The sequence below is a fragment of the Asterias amurensis genome, chromosome 5 (genome assembly GCF_032118995.1).
Source record: "Asterias amurensis chromosome 5, ASM3211899v1".
Taxonomy (NCBI): Eukaryota; Metazoa; Echinodermata; class Asteroidea; order Forcipulatida; family Asteriidae; genus Asterias; species Asterias amurensis.
In genome coordinates this window covers 5,617,062-5,633,960 of record NC_092652.1, presented here as the reverse complement: position 1 = coordinate 5,633,960, position 16,899 = coordinate 5,617,062, and the positions used below count along the sequence as shown (strand labels likewise).

General features: G+C 39.5%; 2 protein-coding genes across 2 annotated transcripts; both read right to left on the bottom strand.

Moving 5' to 3' along the window:
* Positions 1 to 1,508: 1,508 nt before the first annotated feature.
* On the bottom strand, positions 1,509 to 7,662 carry LOC139937741 (uncharacterized). The gene is made up of 3 exons (XM_071933031.1): positions 7,532 to 7,662; positions 4,746 to 5,138; positions 1,509 to 3,145 (listed from the first exon to the last, which is right to left on the bottom strand). Exons 2-3 carry the CDS (start codon positions 5,033 to 5,035, stop codon positions 3,004 to 3,006), a joined length of 432 nt encoding a protein of 143 aa, XP_071789132.1. The 5' UTR covers positions 5,036 to 5,138; positions 7,532 to 7,662; the 3' UTR covers positions 1,509 to 3,003.
* Positions 7,663 to 11,285: 3,623 nt separating this feature from the next.
* On the bottom strand, positions 11,286 to 15,531 carry LOC139937742 (uncharacterized). The gene is made up of 3 exons (XM_071933032.1): positions 15,394 to 15,531; positions 14,120 to 14,511; positions 11,286 to 12,094 (listed from the first exon to the last, which is right to left on the bottom strand). Exons 2-3 carry the CDS (start codon positions 14,407 to 14,409, stop codon positions 11,962 to 11,964), a joined length of 423 nt encoding a protein of 140 aa, XP_071789133.1. The 5' UTR covers positions 14,410 to 14,511; positions 15,394 to 15,531; the 3' UTR covers positions 11,286 to 11,961.
* Positions 15,532 to 16,899: the final 1,368 nt, after the last annotated feature.

Sequence of the window (16,899 nt, the reverse complement as noted above, 5' to 3'; positions counted from 1 at the left end):
GGGGCGACTGTGTCTGATTGCGACTTTGTAGGGGGCGACTTTAAAGGGGGCGACTTTGCACGTCGATAAGGGGCCAGTCTAAAAAACCAACAAGGGGCCAGTCTAAAAAACCAACAAGGGGAGTGGGAGGGAGGGGGCCAAGATCCAGGGGCGCGGCGTTTTGGCAACCTCTCGAGCTCGAGCAGTTGCTGGTCATGAACCTAAGTGTCATCGACTTGTTACTTGGTCCATGGAGGTCGCGCTCGGTTCCAGATGGAGGAAGTTTGTTATTTTATAACTCTAACTAGTTGTTGCTCTTACTGGCACTTACCAATTCACAATTCCACCTGTTCTCGTTTTCCGCGATGGCCTATGCATGGCCTATGTAATAGTGGATTCGGTAAATTTAAAAAACGCCTGAAATAAAAAAATATTTGACGAAGGCCGCCCCTGTGGCGTAGTATTGGGGGTTGGGGGGGGGCTGGACACGCCCATGAATGTCCTTGCACCCCCAGCCCCAGTGTGTAATCGTCATAATATTGCAAAGACCCTGTATTCAAACAATGAAATTGTAAACACATTCCATGGAAAATGCAACTACAATGAATTTGTCACAATATAAATGCCATATAGAGCAAGTGCATAACAGCCTGTGCCCTTCCCCACAGCCAGTGATCACACCCTAATGTTGCAAAATAGGTCATAATTAAAACAATTGATTTGTTAACCTGCTTCTTCATAGAACCGTAGAAAATATCGACACAAAACTCGGCCGCACCGGTGTAGGTCCCTATCGAAAAAAAAGGTTAAGCTCAGCCTAAGTTTAAGTGCACACATAGCCTTATGTAACGAGCTTTGTGGTTTCGTAACATGCCGCCCATCGATTTTGTAAATACACCGGCCTACGCCCTCTCTACGTGAGCGAAAGCCTGAACAATTATTTATAAAGCCATTGGACACTTTCGGTAAACAGTATTGTCCAAGGCCCACACTTCGTGTATCACAACTACAACTTATATATAAAATAACAAACCTGTGAAAATTTAGGCTCAATCGGTCATCGGAGTCGGGAGAAAATAACGGGAAAACCCACCCGTGCTGCCGCACGTTTTGCCGTGTCATGACATTGTGTTTAAAATAAATCTGTAATCCTCGATATCGAGAATTGATACTGTTATAATGTTTTCTCAAAAAGTAAAGCATTTCATGGAATAATATTTCAAGAGAAGTCTTTTACCATTACCTTCTGTAAACCCTGTAAATTATTTGTAAATCTGTGAACTTTAAAAAAAAATCTGTACCGAAAGTGTCCACTGTCCAATGGCTTTAAGCAGATATTAATGGGTCGTATGAGTAATAACTTGACTTGTTTTTCTTGCGCTTACAAGTTTCATCAATTTGATGGAAATTAGCTTTTGTTCGAAGCTGAAAGTATGATGTGCTGGTACACTCGAATGCTTCTACTTGTGTAACCCACGGTATTTAATAGGCCAAATAATGGATAGATCACACGGCTGCTTGTTGTTCTTATTATCACGATATTTATTCTGAATCTGTTTAGTAGAAGACTAATTTCCCAATTAGGTTATTGCTTGATTTAATGTTGTATGATTATTACCAATATACAGTCAAGTGACTAATGGAAATGGAGAAGAAAAAAAAACTGTCTCTAGTTCGGATGAACGGCAATAATAATGCCTGTTATAGCGGTAGCCATCTTGTTTTTATCTCCTACTCCGATAAATCAATTGGCTAAGGCTGAACAACGGTGCCCACTCTCAATGATTGATCTACAAAGATAATTGAAGTATAATAAAACGGCTAACTAAAGTTAAACGTATAAATTAACTGAGTGAGACAATAATGAACACTCCTTATAATACAAAAATAGCCCTTGAAATGTTTAATCATTGATGAATTAAAGTTAATTAATAATCACACCGACATACCAGGTGCGAATTTTGGTGTATACATAGCTTCCCTTTTTACAACGTAAATTATTTCAAAATATTAACAAAAATTGCTCTTTAAAGGCAGTGGACACTATTGGTAATTACTCAAAATAATTATTAGTATAAACCTTACTTGGTAAAGAGTAATGGGGAGAGGTTGGTAGTATAAAACATTGTGAGAAACTGCTCCCCCTGAAGTAGAGTAGTTTTCGAGATGGAAGTAATTTTCCACGAATTTGATTTCGAGACCTCAGATTTAGAATTTGAGGTCTCGGCATATGAAAGCACACAACTTCCTGTGACAAGGTTTTTTTTAAATTGTTATCTCGCAACTTCGATGACCAGTTTTGAGCTCAAACTTCCACAGGTTTATTATTTTATGCACATGTCGAGATACACCAAGTGAGAAGACTTTTCTTTGACAATTAGTGTCCAGTGTCTTTAACAATAATTATTTATAATAATATTAAATAAATAAATAAGTAACACATTCTTATAATAATACAGCGAATTTCAAATCACAATAACCGTCCCAATTACATTGTGGTGCCCTGGTCATTGGGCCAAAAATTATCTTCCCTTTATTGAGTTCGATTTTTACCGGCACGATATCGATTTCAGCTTATAATATCATTTAAAATTAACGGGCACTTCCCGGCTCTACAAGGCAACCGTCGTGGCAAAAACTTCACACAAACATTATCTCAACATTATAGACCTTGTGCATTTACGTCATCCAGCCGCCATCTTAGAGGTAAAGTGGTGACGATATCGAAACGCCATGCGAAACGCACAGATTATTGTACGCGCGGCGCACGGGATTGGCCAATGAACAACCCTCCTCTGACCTCTAGGTGAGGGCGCCCTACTGAAAAATGACGTCTTGTGCATAGACCTTATCGCAAATACCAATGCGCAAGCGTAGACTGTTGAGTGAGGTGCATTGTGGGATAGATATGAATCAAATTTTGCTACCAGCTAGACCACAATGCATCTAATTCCAAGCTTTACGCGCGCGCCCCAGTATTTGCGAAAAGGTCTATAAGGTCTATTTTAGGTTGCAAAAGCTCTTTTAGTAGTTGCCGCCCAACCAGCATCTCCTGTTTCCGTATCCACAGCGTTCACACAGGCGTTGTTCGTGTGGTGGTCGGCGTCGATCATCACCACCAAAGCGTCTTCTGCGTTGGAAGCTCCCATCTTGCAAACTCAACATTCTTTGGGGAAAATGAAATGACATGCCATGAAATGACGCTCAGCCATTGGATTTACTCATGAAATAGAAACGCTTTCCCTTCATGGTGCCCTTGATCTTAACCTTTAGCCTTTAGCATTAGGTTCACATAATATTATTTATAGGGTAACATTACAAAATGACTATATACATGTAACATTCGTTTGTACATGTATGTGGCATTGAGGCCACGTTGGCAACCAATTTTTTAAACATTTTTGTAATTCATTGTTTTCGACTTTGGTTTGACCCCTTATTTTAAATACACACTAGAAAACACAATGATGTCTCGGTTGAAGCAGATATTATTTGAGATCGATTTTTACCCATGCTCAAAAGTTTTTAATGCTTTTCCTGGCTTCCATCATGCAACTTTGTTGAGGAAATTGTTGCCATCTGGCATCAGGCACAGATGTCGGCTATCTTAACCAATAACATTAGACAGCATTCCCTCAACGATTTGGGTTTTCATTGTGCTTTAATGGTAAACTTAACTTCGATTTTCATTGATTTCCTTTAACTACCCACCCCAACAATTTTGAAAAATATATTTTTAATCATTGAAGATAATAATGTGCCTTAAAGACAATAATATATCACACCTATTGTCGTGCATACAAAAATAATAATCGTTTCTAAACTTAAATACCCTAGACACTATAGGTTATTATTACGCTGTATCTTAACATATGCATAAAATAACAAACCTGTGAACATTTAAGCTCAATCGGTCATCGAAGTTGCGAGATAATATTGAAAGAAAAAACACAATTGTTTGTTTAACAAAGTTGTGTCAGATGGTTGATTTCGAGACCTCAGATTCTAAATCTGAGGTCTCAAAATCAAAATCGGGGAAAATTACTTCTTTCTCGAAAACTGTTCCACTTCAGAGGGAGCCGTTTCTCACAGTGTTTTATACTACCATCCTCTCCCCATCACTCATTACAAAGTAAGGTTTTATGCTAATAATTATTTAATTATTTAAGTTGAAAAGAAGTCATCGCTTTATTATTATTTGCATGACTTGCTCAAAGATGATTTTAGTTTTTTTTGCCAATAAAAGGCAGGGATTTGAACCCCCATTGTTTGGGATTAGAAAGTGAGCCAAGTAGGCCCAACTTCTCTGTCACAAAAATGTTTCAGAACACACAGACAAGAACAGCGAAACATCTCTTGAAATAATTTCGATCCGTGTTTATTCTTGAGAAAAACATGGCATGATAAAAAAATACTCTAAACACAGCCTTTGTTGGTGGCCACAGGCACACCAATACAATTTTCCTTATAAACAGCTCACTGATGAGAAGTGCCCAGGTCAAAATTCCAGTTAGACCTATAGGTTTAAATTGGGTTTAACTGGAACCATGCAGCTGAAAACCAGTTGATAAACTAGATAAACACACAATTAAAATCAGGTAGTTTAATCAGGTATGGAACTTGAACTGAACCAAGTGGTTTACTCAATTAAACACGATATAGTTGAACACAGTTCAAATATTATGGAAATTGGACACTATCAAGTTAAACCAGTTGACCCAATTAACTTGATTCGCACTGGTATGTTGACTGCATCTCTTACGTACCTTTTTACTGCATGTATGACCATTGTTTCCAAATCATCATGGTCAAACCACAAACGGTTCTCGGTGCCGCACCTTTTGCATTTCTGCAGCCACTCCTTTGAAATTCTCTGGTTCCTGAGGTCGAAGGTCATCCATGCCAGATCGCTTCTCCATGAGTTCGTGCACCTTTTGCAACGTTTGCAGACCGCTTTACCATGTACACTCTGAAAAGAGTAGCACCTTGGGATGTCTTGGGCATCGATAGGATATTCAAACGAATTATTCATAACATCTCGGATCAGTCCTGCCATGGTAAATAGTGCAGGAATGCAAGAGATATGTGCGAAGGTCTTAGAGATGAGCAAGTTCAGCCGAAATTATGTATTTCTCCTGACAAAGACGACAACAAAATAGCTGAGGGAAGAAAACAGAGCTTCAATAATACATTGTTCTGGAATCTAAATAGCTGCCCACTGCACAGTGGTTTAAGACCCAGACATCAGGTCCAATTTTTTTTCTGAGATAACTACCTATCTTTGGTGACTTGAAGTAGAAGAATTTATTTGTTGAAGAATTTTTATTTTTTTGAAATATTACCTTGTTTTTTTAAGGAATTGTAGTTCGTATATTGTGACATACGTTTATATTCAGCAAAAATCACAAAACAAATATTGTTTTTAAATTACCTGTATAAGTGACCTTTCGCACTGTAGAAAATTAAATACGGACCGAAGTTTTGATGATACGGCAAAAATGCTTTGAAATCTTCGACTAAAAATTTAAAAAAAATGTCAAAAAATACTACTTATCAAAAAAAATACCGCCACACATCTTTAAAATAAGCCATTAAGGGCCTGGACGAAATGCTAAAAATATGTAATAGATTAGTAAAGTAACCATTCGTTGTGGCTAGAAATTCACGGTAAATTAGCGAAAATGAGTTTTTACTCCTGAAAATGAGATTTTTCAAAAAAGCAATTGTTTACATCTCAAAATTAAGGAAATAAACAAAAATCAAAACGTTGGATATTTTCCCAATCGGCCACCAATTGTTGGTATTTTTTTCCATAAAATGGTAGAATGACTACTTAGCTTTGAAAATAAAATAGCGCCGAAATCCCGCAAGATCGCCTTCACTCCCAAAAACTAAGTTTTCAGAACGCTGTTTTTAACCAAAAACATCGTGTACAGTAACATTACACACAAAAGATATAGCGCCCTCTGTTGAATTCAAAACCAAATCATAAAAATTGTCACAATAATTCGTGAATCACGACACGGATCGATAAATTGTGGATTATTTTAATGGACAACCACGTTTTATCTACCTAAAGATGACATTCAGACATGCTTGAGATATTATAAAGGTATTTTGACCGATTATAAAGGTATTTTGACCGATTATTGTACAGAAACTTGTCGATGTCGGGGTCACATAGGGTTTTAAACCACTGTGCACTGTGCATTATCTTCTTCTCTTATTTTTATTTATTTATTATTTTTGGTTTTTTTTAGGGGGGGGGGGTGTCTATTAATTGACAATTTTAGAGTTTTTAATCGTTATAATATATGGCACACTTATTTATGTTTTTAACGTCATGTTTGTAATACATATTGATATGAATTGATCCGAGAAACATAAAATAACTGTCACATACGAGATTATAAGCACACTGTCAAAAGGCCATAATTATTGCATGGCCCGGCATAACACAAAGAGTTTGGAAACCTGGCACCGTATATGGACCAATAATTAACCATGAATAATTTTAATGATCTGCTCACCCTTGGTGGACTTCGAACACCGTTCTATGATTTGTTGCCCACCACTAAAATTGATCTAGCTACAAAAAATATTGATATGAATTGATCTGAGACACAGTTATACATGACCGATACAGACCAAAGAACACTGTCAAAATGCATGGCCCCGTCATAACACAAAGAGTTTGGAAACCAGCCGTCGATTTCACAAAGACTTGAACTCTTCCTAACTTAGGATTAATCTTAAGGTATGCATGCTACAGTGCAGGGTTGGGACTCGTCCTAAGTTCTAAGACTAATCTTGAGTTAGGAAGAGTTTTGTGAAATCGACGGCTGGCATTATACATGAACCGTGCACTTCAGCAATGATTGCTTTGAATGTTTTCATGGACTGATAATTAAACATGAATAATTTAGATGATCTGCTCATCCTTGGTGGACTTCGAACACCGATTTGATTTGTTGCCCACCACTAAAATTGATCTAGCTACAACCTCGATCACAGCCATAGAACTGTTTTTAACGGGAAATACCCAATTGTAAGAGGTCGGCCGTCTAGACAGCAATTTATCATGAGCATGCAATATCACATTCACAAATAAAACAACTCTTAAAGGAACACGTTGCCTTGGATCGGACGAGTTGGTCAAAACAAAAGCGTTTGTAACCGTTTTTTATAAAATGCATATGGTTGGAAAGATGTTTTAAAAGTAGAATACAATTTGATCCACACAAGTTTGCCTCGGAATTGCGTGGTTTTCCTTCTACTGTGCGAACTAACATGGTCGGCCATTTATGGGAGTCAAAATTTTGACCCCCACAAATGGCCGACGTGTTAGTCGACGAGGTAAAAGGAAAACCACGCAATTTCGAGGCATATTTGTGTGGATCATTGTATTCTACTTTTACAACATCTTTCTACCCATATGCATTTTATAAAAAACGGTTACAAACGCTTTTCAAAGACCAACTCGACCGATCCAAGGCAACGTGTTCCTTTAAGAAGTCAGAGCAATTTGAACATGCATTAACATTAAGTCAACCTGAGTGGTGGATATATACTGCCACAGCCCACAGCAACAAGAACGAGGTGATAAATTGCCCTGAAAAGTCACACTGTGGAGCTTATTTTTCTACGGTCGTCGGATCGGCAACAAAATGTCTGAACATTTCTTTGCATCAACAAAAAATTACTTGAACAGGGAATTCCCCCTAACAGCGCCACCACACGGGGGATGGGGGGGGGGGGGGGGGTGACGTCAACCATCCATGCATGTCAGATGCTGGTTAGCCTGAACGTCTGACGTCATATTCTTCTTACTGGCACTTACCAATTCAATTTCCACCTGTTCTCGTTTGCCGCGATGGCCTATGTAAATGGTGGATTCGCTATTTAAAAAAAAACGCCTGAAACAAAATAAAAGTTCCACTACTTAAAAAAAAAAAAAAAAAAAAAGACATCCGAATTTGACGAAGGCCGCCCCTGTGGCGTAGTATTGGGGGGGGGGGGGGCTGGACACGCCCCTGTAAGACCCTGCATTCAAACAATTAAAACGCAACTTCAATGCATTTGTCACAAAATAATGGCACAAGTGCAAATGCCCTTCACCACAGCCAATGATCACACCCTAATGTTTCAAAATAGGCCATAAAAACAATTGATTTGTTTACCTGCTTCAGCCAAAAACCGTACAAAATATCGACACAAAACTTGACCGCACCGGTTTAGGTTCCCTATCGAAAAAAATGTTGAGCTTAAACCTAAGTTAAAGTGCACACATAGTCTTAATTACGTAACGAGCTTTCTGGTTTCGTCAGATGCCGCCCATCATGAGCGAAAGCCTCAACAATTATTAAGCAGATATTAATGGGTCGTATGAATAACAACTTGATTTGTTTTTCTTGCGCTAACAAGTTTCAAGTGCTGTTTACTATAGGAAGTAAACAATTTGATGGAAATTAGCTTTTGTCCGAAGCTTAAAGAATCTGTGATAATTGCTGGTATACTCGAATGCTAATTCGCCTGGAAGTTAGATACTTTGTATTTTCCTTTTGCGACACAATAAAAACTACCGGCTGGTCAGACCCGGATCGAACCTGGCAGGGGCCTGACCCATTTATGGGTCAGAATGACCCGGAATGAGTGTCAAAATGCCCCCCCCCTCCTACGTGAGTTCACATGGTGATTAAAGTTCCAAATCAAAAGGTTCAATTGGCTGTTAAAATGTTTTGACGTCACTCTCTAAATCCACGCCACTGACCCCCCCCCCCCCTCTCCTCAATAAAGTCTACCGTGTTGAATCGAGAGGTTCTGAAACATATTGTTTCCCGCGTGTTTGGATGATGGGGAGGCCCAGGCTTTTAATTAAATCACACCTCACAAAAGAATGAAACAAGTCTTCAAAAAGTTGTATGATAATCAAAAAATGTTGAACATCATAGTGGATCAACATGATAAAGAAAGTAAAGTAAAGCAATTTTATTGCCTGCCACAAAATAATAATAATATATTGCGTTTTGCAAAAAAAAAAACAAAAACAAAAACAATCGTGCTTATTTTTCTCCGTATTTTAATGCCTTTTGTTGAATAACAGACATGCAAATTATATGTTATGTTATTTTATTACGTTTCATAAGCCATTGTGAAAGGAGATTCGCCCCGGAGATCCTGGGGCCTTATTCATGAAGCCTTCTTAGGCCTTATAGTAAGCGTTTACGTGTTACTAGTCCGTTCTTAGCGAGTTGTGTCATATTCACGAAGCACTCGTAACTTCAATCGAGTGCGTAAGTCCTTACTAGTGCTACGTGGGGTGTTTTCGGCTTCGTAGCGTTTTCTTAAAGACCTTTTCAACATTCTTGACCAACTTTCCTGGTGAATTTTTCTAAATAATTGCAAAATATTACAAAATGTGCTTTAAGTGAAAGGACAACAGCTTTCCCAGCAATCCTTGCGAAATTTTCTCAAACTTTGCGAAATTTGGAGTAGGTATCAACCTCTTTTTTTATTTATCTTTAATAAATTGATTGATTGATTGATTGATTGAGTATTAGAATGTTGGTTGGTCGGTTGGTTGGTCGGTCTGTCGGTCGGTCGGTCGGTCGGTCGGTCGGTCGGTCAGTCGGTCGGTCGGTCGGTCGGTCGGTCGGTCCGGGTCATTTGTGTATTTATTTAGTATGACTTTTTGTTGATATGATGATTTTTTACTACTATTGTTATTACTTCTTATTTCAATTTAGTCGTGTGTTGTGTAGAATTATTTTGGTTTCAATTTAGTTCGTCTGTGTTGCATAACATCTGTGAAAACCATGGCCTTTCTTTTTGGACGCCTTCCGCTTTGCCTCTGATTTCATGTCATCCCATTTGTGGTGAAACGCTTTAGTTGTTCTTATCACTTTTCTAACACAGTTGATTTTGCGTCAAATTTCTGCCCAGGTGTCGGCCTTTCTCTTTAACGTTACGACATCCGAAAATTTGTTGTTTAGTACCGACCAATTCAATGAAACAATGTCAACTAACTTGACCATCTCAGTGGGCGAGAAATTGTTGCAGGACATCGGTCTTCTTCCTTGCTTTGGTCGGTCTCTCCATTTTTGCAGTACGACAAACATCTCCAGAGTATGGCTGCCAGTCTAGTCACTGAAATACTCGTTTTGGACAATGAGGTAACGCTTTAGTGGATCACACAACAAATCCATGACTGTTCAGCTCAAGCGCATTCCCGCTTAAGAAGGCGTTACGAGAGGTTTAGTAAGTAACGCGGTAGTAAAGCGACACGAATGCTTCGTGAATAACACGTAAGGGCTTACTAAAGTCTTACGTAAGTCTTACTTAGAGCCACGTAAGTGACCGATTTACGAGGGCTTCATGAATATGAAAACGTCATCTGATAGCGCCCTCTTTTGAACCATCCTCCTCAGCCCATGCTAATTCCCAATAATGGGGGACAGAATCTCCACGGACGATTTCCATGGGACACCATACTTTAGGCCTATTTTGTTTATCTAAAACACAAGCTCAACTGGGTACATCATTCCATATATAGATATAGCATATAGCACTTTTTTGTCCCTTTTTTTTTGGGGGGGGGACACAATAATGCAATCAGTTACAATGGCGAGAGTCTCCGCGTATTAACGATTGGCGTCTCTTTCTATATAAAATAGCTTCTTAAATAATATAATATAGTTAATTTATATATATTAGTTTAATGTTGCACACAGCCATTTGCGTTAATTTGGATAATAATTATGTTAATATTATAGTATACAAAAGTGGGACGTCACTATACATTGACAAAAGTGTCGATTTTCACGAATCTACACATTAGCTGTGTACATAAAAATTATTCGTAAGAAATCTACACTCTCTGTAGATTCGTTAAGAGTGTTAACGCGTTAACAATTGATTCGTTACTAAAGTCATTGTGTGTGATGGTCAACATGAATGACCGTCTTTCCAAATTGAAAGATGACTTGCGCCAAAATACAGCTGTAAGGAACATTCAATTTCCCAAAACTATTTACAAGCATTGTCAGTTGTCTGTGTGTTAGTCTTGGTGCAAGACGTTTCTCGTTTCCTTTTCACACACACCGCGGCCAATTCACCGACAGCGCGCGCAACCACTCACCTGACTTATAGTCCACTCACGGCGGTGAGTGGACTATAAGTCAGGTGAGTCGTTGCGCGCGGTGTCGGTGAATTGGCCGCGGTGTGCGTGATATAAGGAAACGAGAAACGTCTTTCACCAAGACTATCTGTGTGTTTGCATCCGTGTTTGTGTTTCGTGTTCCTGAGTCTGGGGGGGGGGGGTAGGTCCAGGCTCTTGACCCAATAAGGCTTCCCTAACACAAACGAAGCCCCTTTGTATAAAAAAAAATCAACGATTTGTTGATTGCTCTGTAAACGCCGCGATATAGTTATGTGAACAGCGTACCTAAAATAGTGCATCTTAGTAACAAACAACAAACTGTGAAATCCCGGGTCTAAAAACATGATTACAAAAGTTAAGTACAATATTGATTTTGGTTATTAGGCACGATACCGATTTTCAGCTTGTTTATAGGTTAAATCAACATGCATTTACCAGCAAAAGTCACACAAACATTATTCTTGTAGGGTTCAAAAGTTCTTAGTATTGCCACCTTATAACCATGCAGCATCTCCTATTTTCGTATTCACTTTCGTGTGGTGGTGGTCGTCTAGTTGCCGCTTGCACAGCATTTCCTATTTCCGTATTCACTTTATTGTTCGTGTGGTGGTGGTGGTCGTCTAGTTGCCGCTTGCCCAGCATTTCCTATTTCCGTATTCACTTCATTGTTCGTGTGGTGGTGGTGGTCGTCTAGTTGCCGCTTGCCCAGCATTTCCTATTTCCGTATTCACTTTATTGTTCGTGTGGTGGTGGTCGTCTAGTTGCCGCTTGCCCAGCATTTCCTATTTCCGTATTCACTTCATTGTTCGTGTGGTGGTGGTCGTCTAGTTGCCGCTTGCCCAGCATCTCCTATTTCCGTATTCACAGCGTTCACACAGGCGTTCTTCGTGTGGTGGTCGTCCATAATCGTCCTTACGTTTTTTTTTACTGTACGTCCCCTCTTTCAACTTGATACATCTTTGGGAACATGAAATGACATTTAAAAAACGTTGAGCATTGGACTTTAACTCGCGAAATAAAAATGGTTTCCCTTGATCTTAACCCTATCTTTCCCATTATGTACTGCACACCATGGAGTTACTCAAAATAATTGTTAGCATAAAGACTTACTTGGTGACAAGCAATGGAGAGCTGTTCGGGTAGTATAACACTTTGTGAAAAACGGCTTCCTCTGAAGTAACGTAGTTTTCGAGACAGAAGTAATTTTCCACTAAAATAATATTTGATTTTGAATTCGGGACCTCAGAATAGAGTCCCGAAATCAAGCATCTGAAAGCACACAACTTCGTGTGACAAGGGTGTTTTTCTTCCATTATTATCTTGCTACTTCGACGACTAATTGAGTTCAAATTTTTACAGGTTTGATATTTGTGTGCATAATGTTGAGATACACCAAGATGAGAAGACTGGTCTTTGAAAACTACCAAAGGTGTGTCCACCAGTGTCTTTAAAAGAACATTACATAACTTGCAAGCAAAAAACATCGTATATTGTAAGATCACAGATTTGTAAAACTAACTATGTCATACTTTGATGAGAAAGAAAGAAAACCAGTGTCCCGTTGGGACTCTATAATTTTTTTTCAATCGATGTCATGCATCGTGTGTAAATTTTGCACTAATTTCTCTTAAAGGAACACGTTGCCTTGGATCGGACGAGTTGGTCAAAAAAAAAAGCGTTTGTAACCGTTTTTTATAAAATGCATATGGTTGGAAAGATGTTTTAAAAGTAGAATACAATGATCCACACAAGTTTGCCTCGAAATTGCGTGGTTTTCCTTCTACTGTGCGAACTAACATGGTCGGCCATTTATGGGAGTCAAAATTTTGACCCCCATAAATGGCCGACGTGTTAGTCGACGAAGTAAAAGGAAAACCACGCTATTTCGAGGCATTTTTGTGTGGATCATTGTATTCTACTTTTACAACATCTTTCTACCCATATGCATTTTATAAAAAACGGTTACAAACGCTTTTCAAAGACCAACTCGACCGATCCAAGGCAACGTGTTCCTTTAACCCTGATGACCGATCTTCTACTTGTCAGTGTATGGGGATTACGAAGTGCACGGACAGTAACTGTTTTGTTAGCAAAAAACAATTCTGTAGTTTTCTTCACTCTCCAAAGGTTGACTAGATGGTTGACTAACAAGATGACTAATCGATCGTTTATAGCCTTGAACCCATGTCATCAATGTTATAGTCTACAATATTGTGGATTGACAGACAAGAACATCAACATCTCTCGAAACATTATGACTTATTAAAATCTAAACAAATTGTGGTATAATTACTATACAAACCTGATCAACTTTTAAAGGGTTCGACCATCAGTATCTTCAAACTGTGTAAGTTTCATGTAAACAATGCGGACATTGTGTCTTGTGTCCTACAAAAAGTACCCATACTCTTTTCTTGGTGGATTTATTTTGTTACGACCACACAAACATAAACTCAATATGCATGTGATTTCGTTCACAGGACTCGAGAAAGTACCGAGTGAAATGTGCTAATTAAAGGCAGTGGACACTATTGGTAATTGTCAAAGACCAGTCTTCTCACTTGTTGTATCTCAACAAATGCATTAAATAACAAACCTGTGAAAATTTGAGCTCAATCGGTCATCGAACTTCCGAGATCATATGATGAAAGAAAAAAATACCCTTGTCACACGAAGTTGTGTGCGTTTAGATAGTTGATTTCGAGACCTCAAGTTCTAAACTTGAGGTCTCGAAATCAAATTCGTTGAAAATTACTTCTCTCTCGAAAACTATGGCACTTCAGAGGAAGCCATTTCTCACAATGTTTTATACCATCAACCTCTCCCCATTACTGGTCACCAAGAAAGGTTTTATGCTAATAATCATTTTGAGTGATTACCAATAGTGTCCACTGCCTTTAACACACATGGACAAAAAGAAACCAAAATTAATACAAACAGTTCACTCAGAAGAGTGTGTGAAACTTTTCTTATGTTAGATACCTTTTTACTGCATGTATGACCATGTTTTCCAACACATCAGGTGGAAACCACAAACGGTTCTCGGCGTCGCACCCTTTGCATTTCTGCATCCACGCCCTTGCAATTCTCTGGTTCCTGAGGTCGAAGGTCAACCATGCTAGATTGCTACTCCATGACTTCTTGCACCTTTTGCAACGTTTGCAGACCGCTTTACCATGTACACTCTGAAAAGAGTAGCGCTTTGGGATGTCTTGGGCATCGATAGGATTGTCAAACGCATTATTCATAACATCTCGGATCAGTCTTGCCATGATAAGTAGTGCAGGAATGAAAGAGAATGTGTGAGGGTTTTAAAGATGAGCAAGTTCAGCCGAAATCATGTCTGTCTGCTGACAAAGACGACAACAAAATAGCTGAAGGAAGAAAACAGAGCTTCAATGATACATTGTTCTGAAATCAAAATAATAATTTCCCACTGTATATTTATTTTCTTTTTTTTCTTCTTTTTTTTTCTTCTTTTTTTTTTTTTTTTTGGGGGGGGGGGGGGGGTTCAACCGTCTCCCTGGTATTTTTAAGGATGGTCGTACATATCAATGCCACTTTGGGTTTTGTCTTTTTACAGTTACTCCTTTCTATTTGACAAATTAATTTAGTGTTGTTAATCGTTTTGATTTATGCACACTCTTTCATGTTTTTAACGTCATGTGTATAAAAAATTATTGATATGAATTGATCTGAGACACAGTTATACATGACCGATACAGACCAAAGAACACTGTCAAAATGCATGGCCCCGTCATAACACAAAGAGTTTGGAAACCAGCCGTCGATTTCACAAAGACTTGAACTCTTCCTAACTTAGGATTAATCTTAAGGTATGCATGCTACAGTGCAGGGTTGGGACTCGTCCTAAGTCCTAAGACTAATCTTGAGTTAGGAAGAGTTTTGTGAAATCGACGGCTGGCATTATACATGAACCGTGCACTTCAGCAATGATTGCCCAATAATTAAACATGAATAGTTTTCATGGACCGATAATTAAACATGAATAATTTTGATGATCTGCTCATCCTTGGTGGACTTCGAACACCGATTTGATTTGTTTCCCACCACTAAAATTGATCTAGCTACAACCTCGATCACAGCCATAGACCTGTTTTTAACGGGAAATACCCAATTGTAAGAGGTCGGCCGTCTAGACAGCAATTTATCATGAGCATGCAATATCACATTCACAAATAAAACAACTCTTAAGAAGTCAGAGCAATTTGAACATGCATTAACATTAAGTCAACCTGAGTGGTGGATATATACTGCCACAGCCCACAGCAACAAGAACGAGGTGATAAATTGCCCTGAAAAGTCACACTGTGGAGCTTATTTTTCTACGGTCGTCAGATCGTCAACAAAATGTCCGAACATTTCTTTGCATCAACAAAAAATTACTTGAACAGGGAATTCCCCCTAACAGCGCCACCACACGGGGGATGGGGGGGGGGGTGACGTCAACCATCCATGCATGTCAGATGCTGGTTAGTCTGAACGTCTGACGTCATATTCTTCGAGGCTCGTGAATAACGCCAGAGACCAGCGTCGATTTCACAAAGAGTTAGGACTCGTCTTCCCTCGTCCTAACTTAGGATTAATCTTAAGGTCTGCATGCTACAGTGCGGGGTTGGGACTCGTCCTAAGTCCTAAGATTAGTCTTAAGTTAGGAAGAGTTTTGTGAAATCGACGGCAGCCTGAAAAAATTGCATATTTCACATTAATGAGAGCGTTCGTTTAGCTTCACCGGGTCGACCCCGGTGTGTGGCGTTTTTTGTTTTTTTTGTTTTTTGTTTTTTTCAGGACGAACGTGTGCAGATAATTACCCACGTTCCACCCGGGGAAGCTAATCGAACGCACCCATAGATACGCAGTCAAATTCCATTGCGGACTGAAAAGCAGTGACTATTTGGGCATCTATGTCACTGCATGGAGGTAGAAATTTCTACCTCCATGATCACTGCACGTATCAAATGATATCATTGTATCCAATGGAATCACTGGATCTAGCGGCAAGGACCTGTCTTTATCCGCAAGGATAAAGACAGGGGCCCATACAGTCTAGATGCTGTTGGGAAACACTGGGGGTGCATTCGATTAGCTTCCCTGGGTCGACCCCGATGTGGGTTTTTTTATTTATTTTTCCCAGGGCGAACGTGGGCACACAAAACCACACGTTCTTCCTGGAAAAGTCGCCTATTTTGTGTTCCAGGACGAACGTGTGCAGATGTTTACCCACGCTCCACCTGGAAAAAAACAAACCCAGACGCATCATCACGTGAGCCTTCTCGTCGTGACGTCACATCGGGGTCGACCCAGGGAAGAAAATTGAATGCACCCGTTGCCCCCCCCCCCCCCCCCCAACAGCGCCATCACGCGGGTGAAAATGACGTCAACCAGATCATGTCGGATGCTGGCGGCAACACTATTTTTGACTTGGTTTTGATCGGCCGTGTCCGCATTACCGGCGTGGCCGTGTAAAAGGTATCAAACAGTTTACTTGTATATTGCAAGGCGTGACTCAATGGTCCTGAGTATACAGGGGCCAACGCGCCCTGCCCTTTCTCTCACCCATCTGGTAATTTCTACTGTTATGGGACTACTTTTCGTATGATGGCGTAGTAATATTATGAATACTAATTAAGTACGGGGTATAGTACTTAAACCAGGGCGCGGCCTATGATCGCCAGTAGCCGTTAGCCTGGTCTAGGAGGTTGGAGTCTCCGTCTTTAATTTACCTAAGTTTCGTAAGTTAA

What these genes read in the sequence shown, in the direction of transcription:
- LOC139937741 (XM_071933031.1), bottom strand. Translation starts at nt 5,035, where the DNA reads ATGGCAGGACTGATCCGAGATGTTATGAATAATTCGTTTGAATATCCT. An exon ending in GTCATACATGCAGTAAAAAG is followed by an intron (nt 3,146 to 4,745) that starts GTACGTAAGAGA and finishes TTTTCCCCAAAG; the next exon opens with AATGTTGAGTTTGCAAGATG.
- LOC139937742 (XM_071933032.1), bottom strand. Translation starts at nt 14,409, where the DNA reads ATGGCAAGACTGATCCGAGATGTTATGAATAATGCGTTTGACAATCCT. An exon ending in GTCATACATGCAGTAAAAAG is followed by an intron (nt 12,095 to 14,119) that starts GTATCTAACATA and finishes ATGTTCCCAAAG; the next exon opens with ATGTATCAAGTTGAAAGAGG.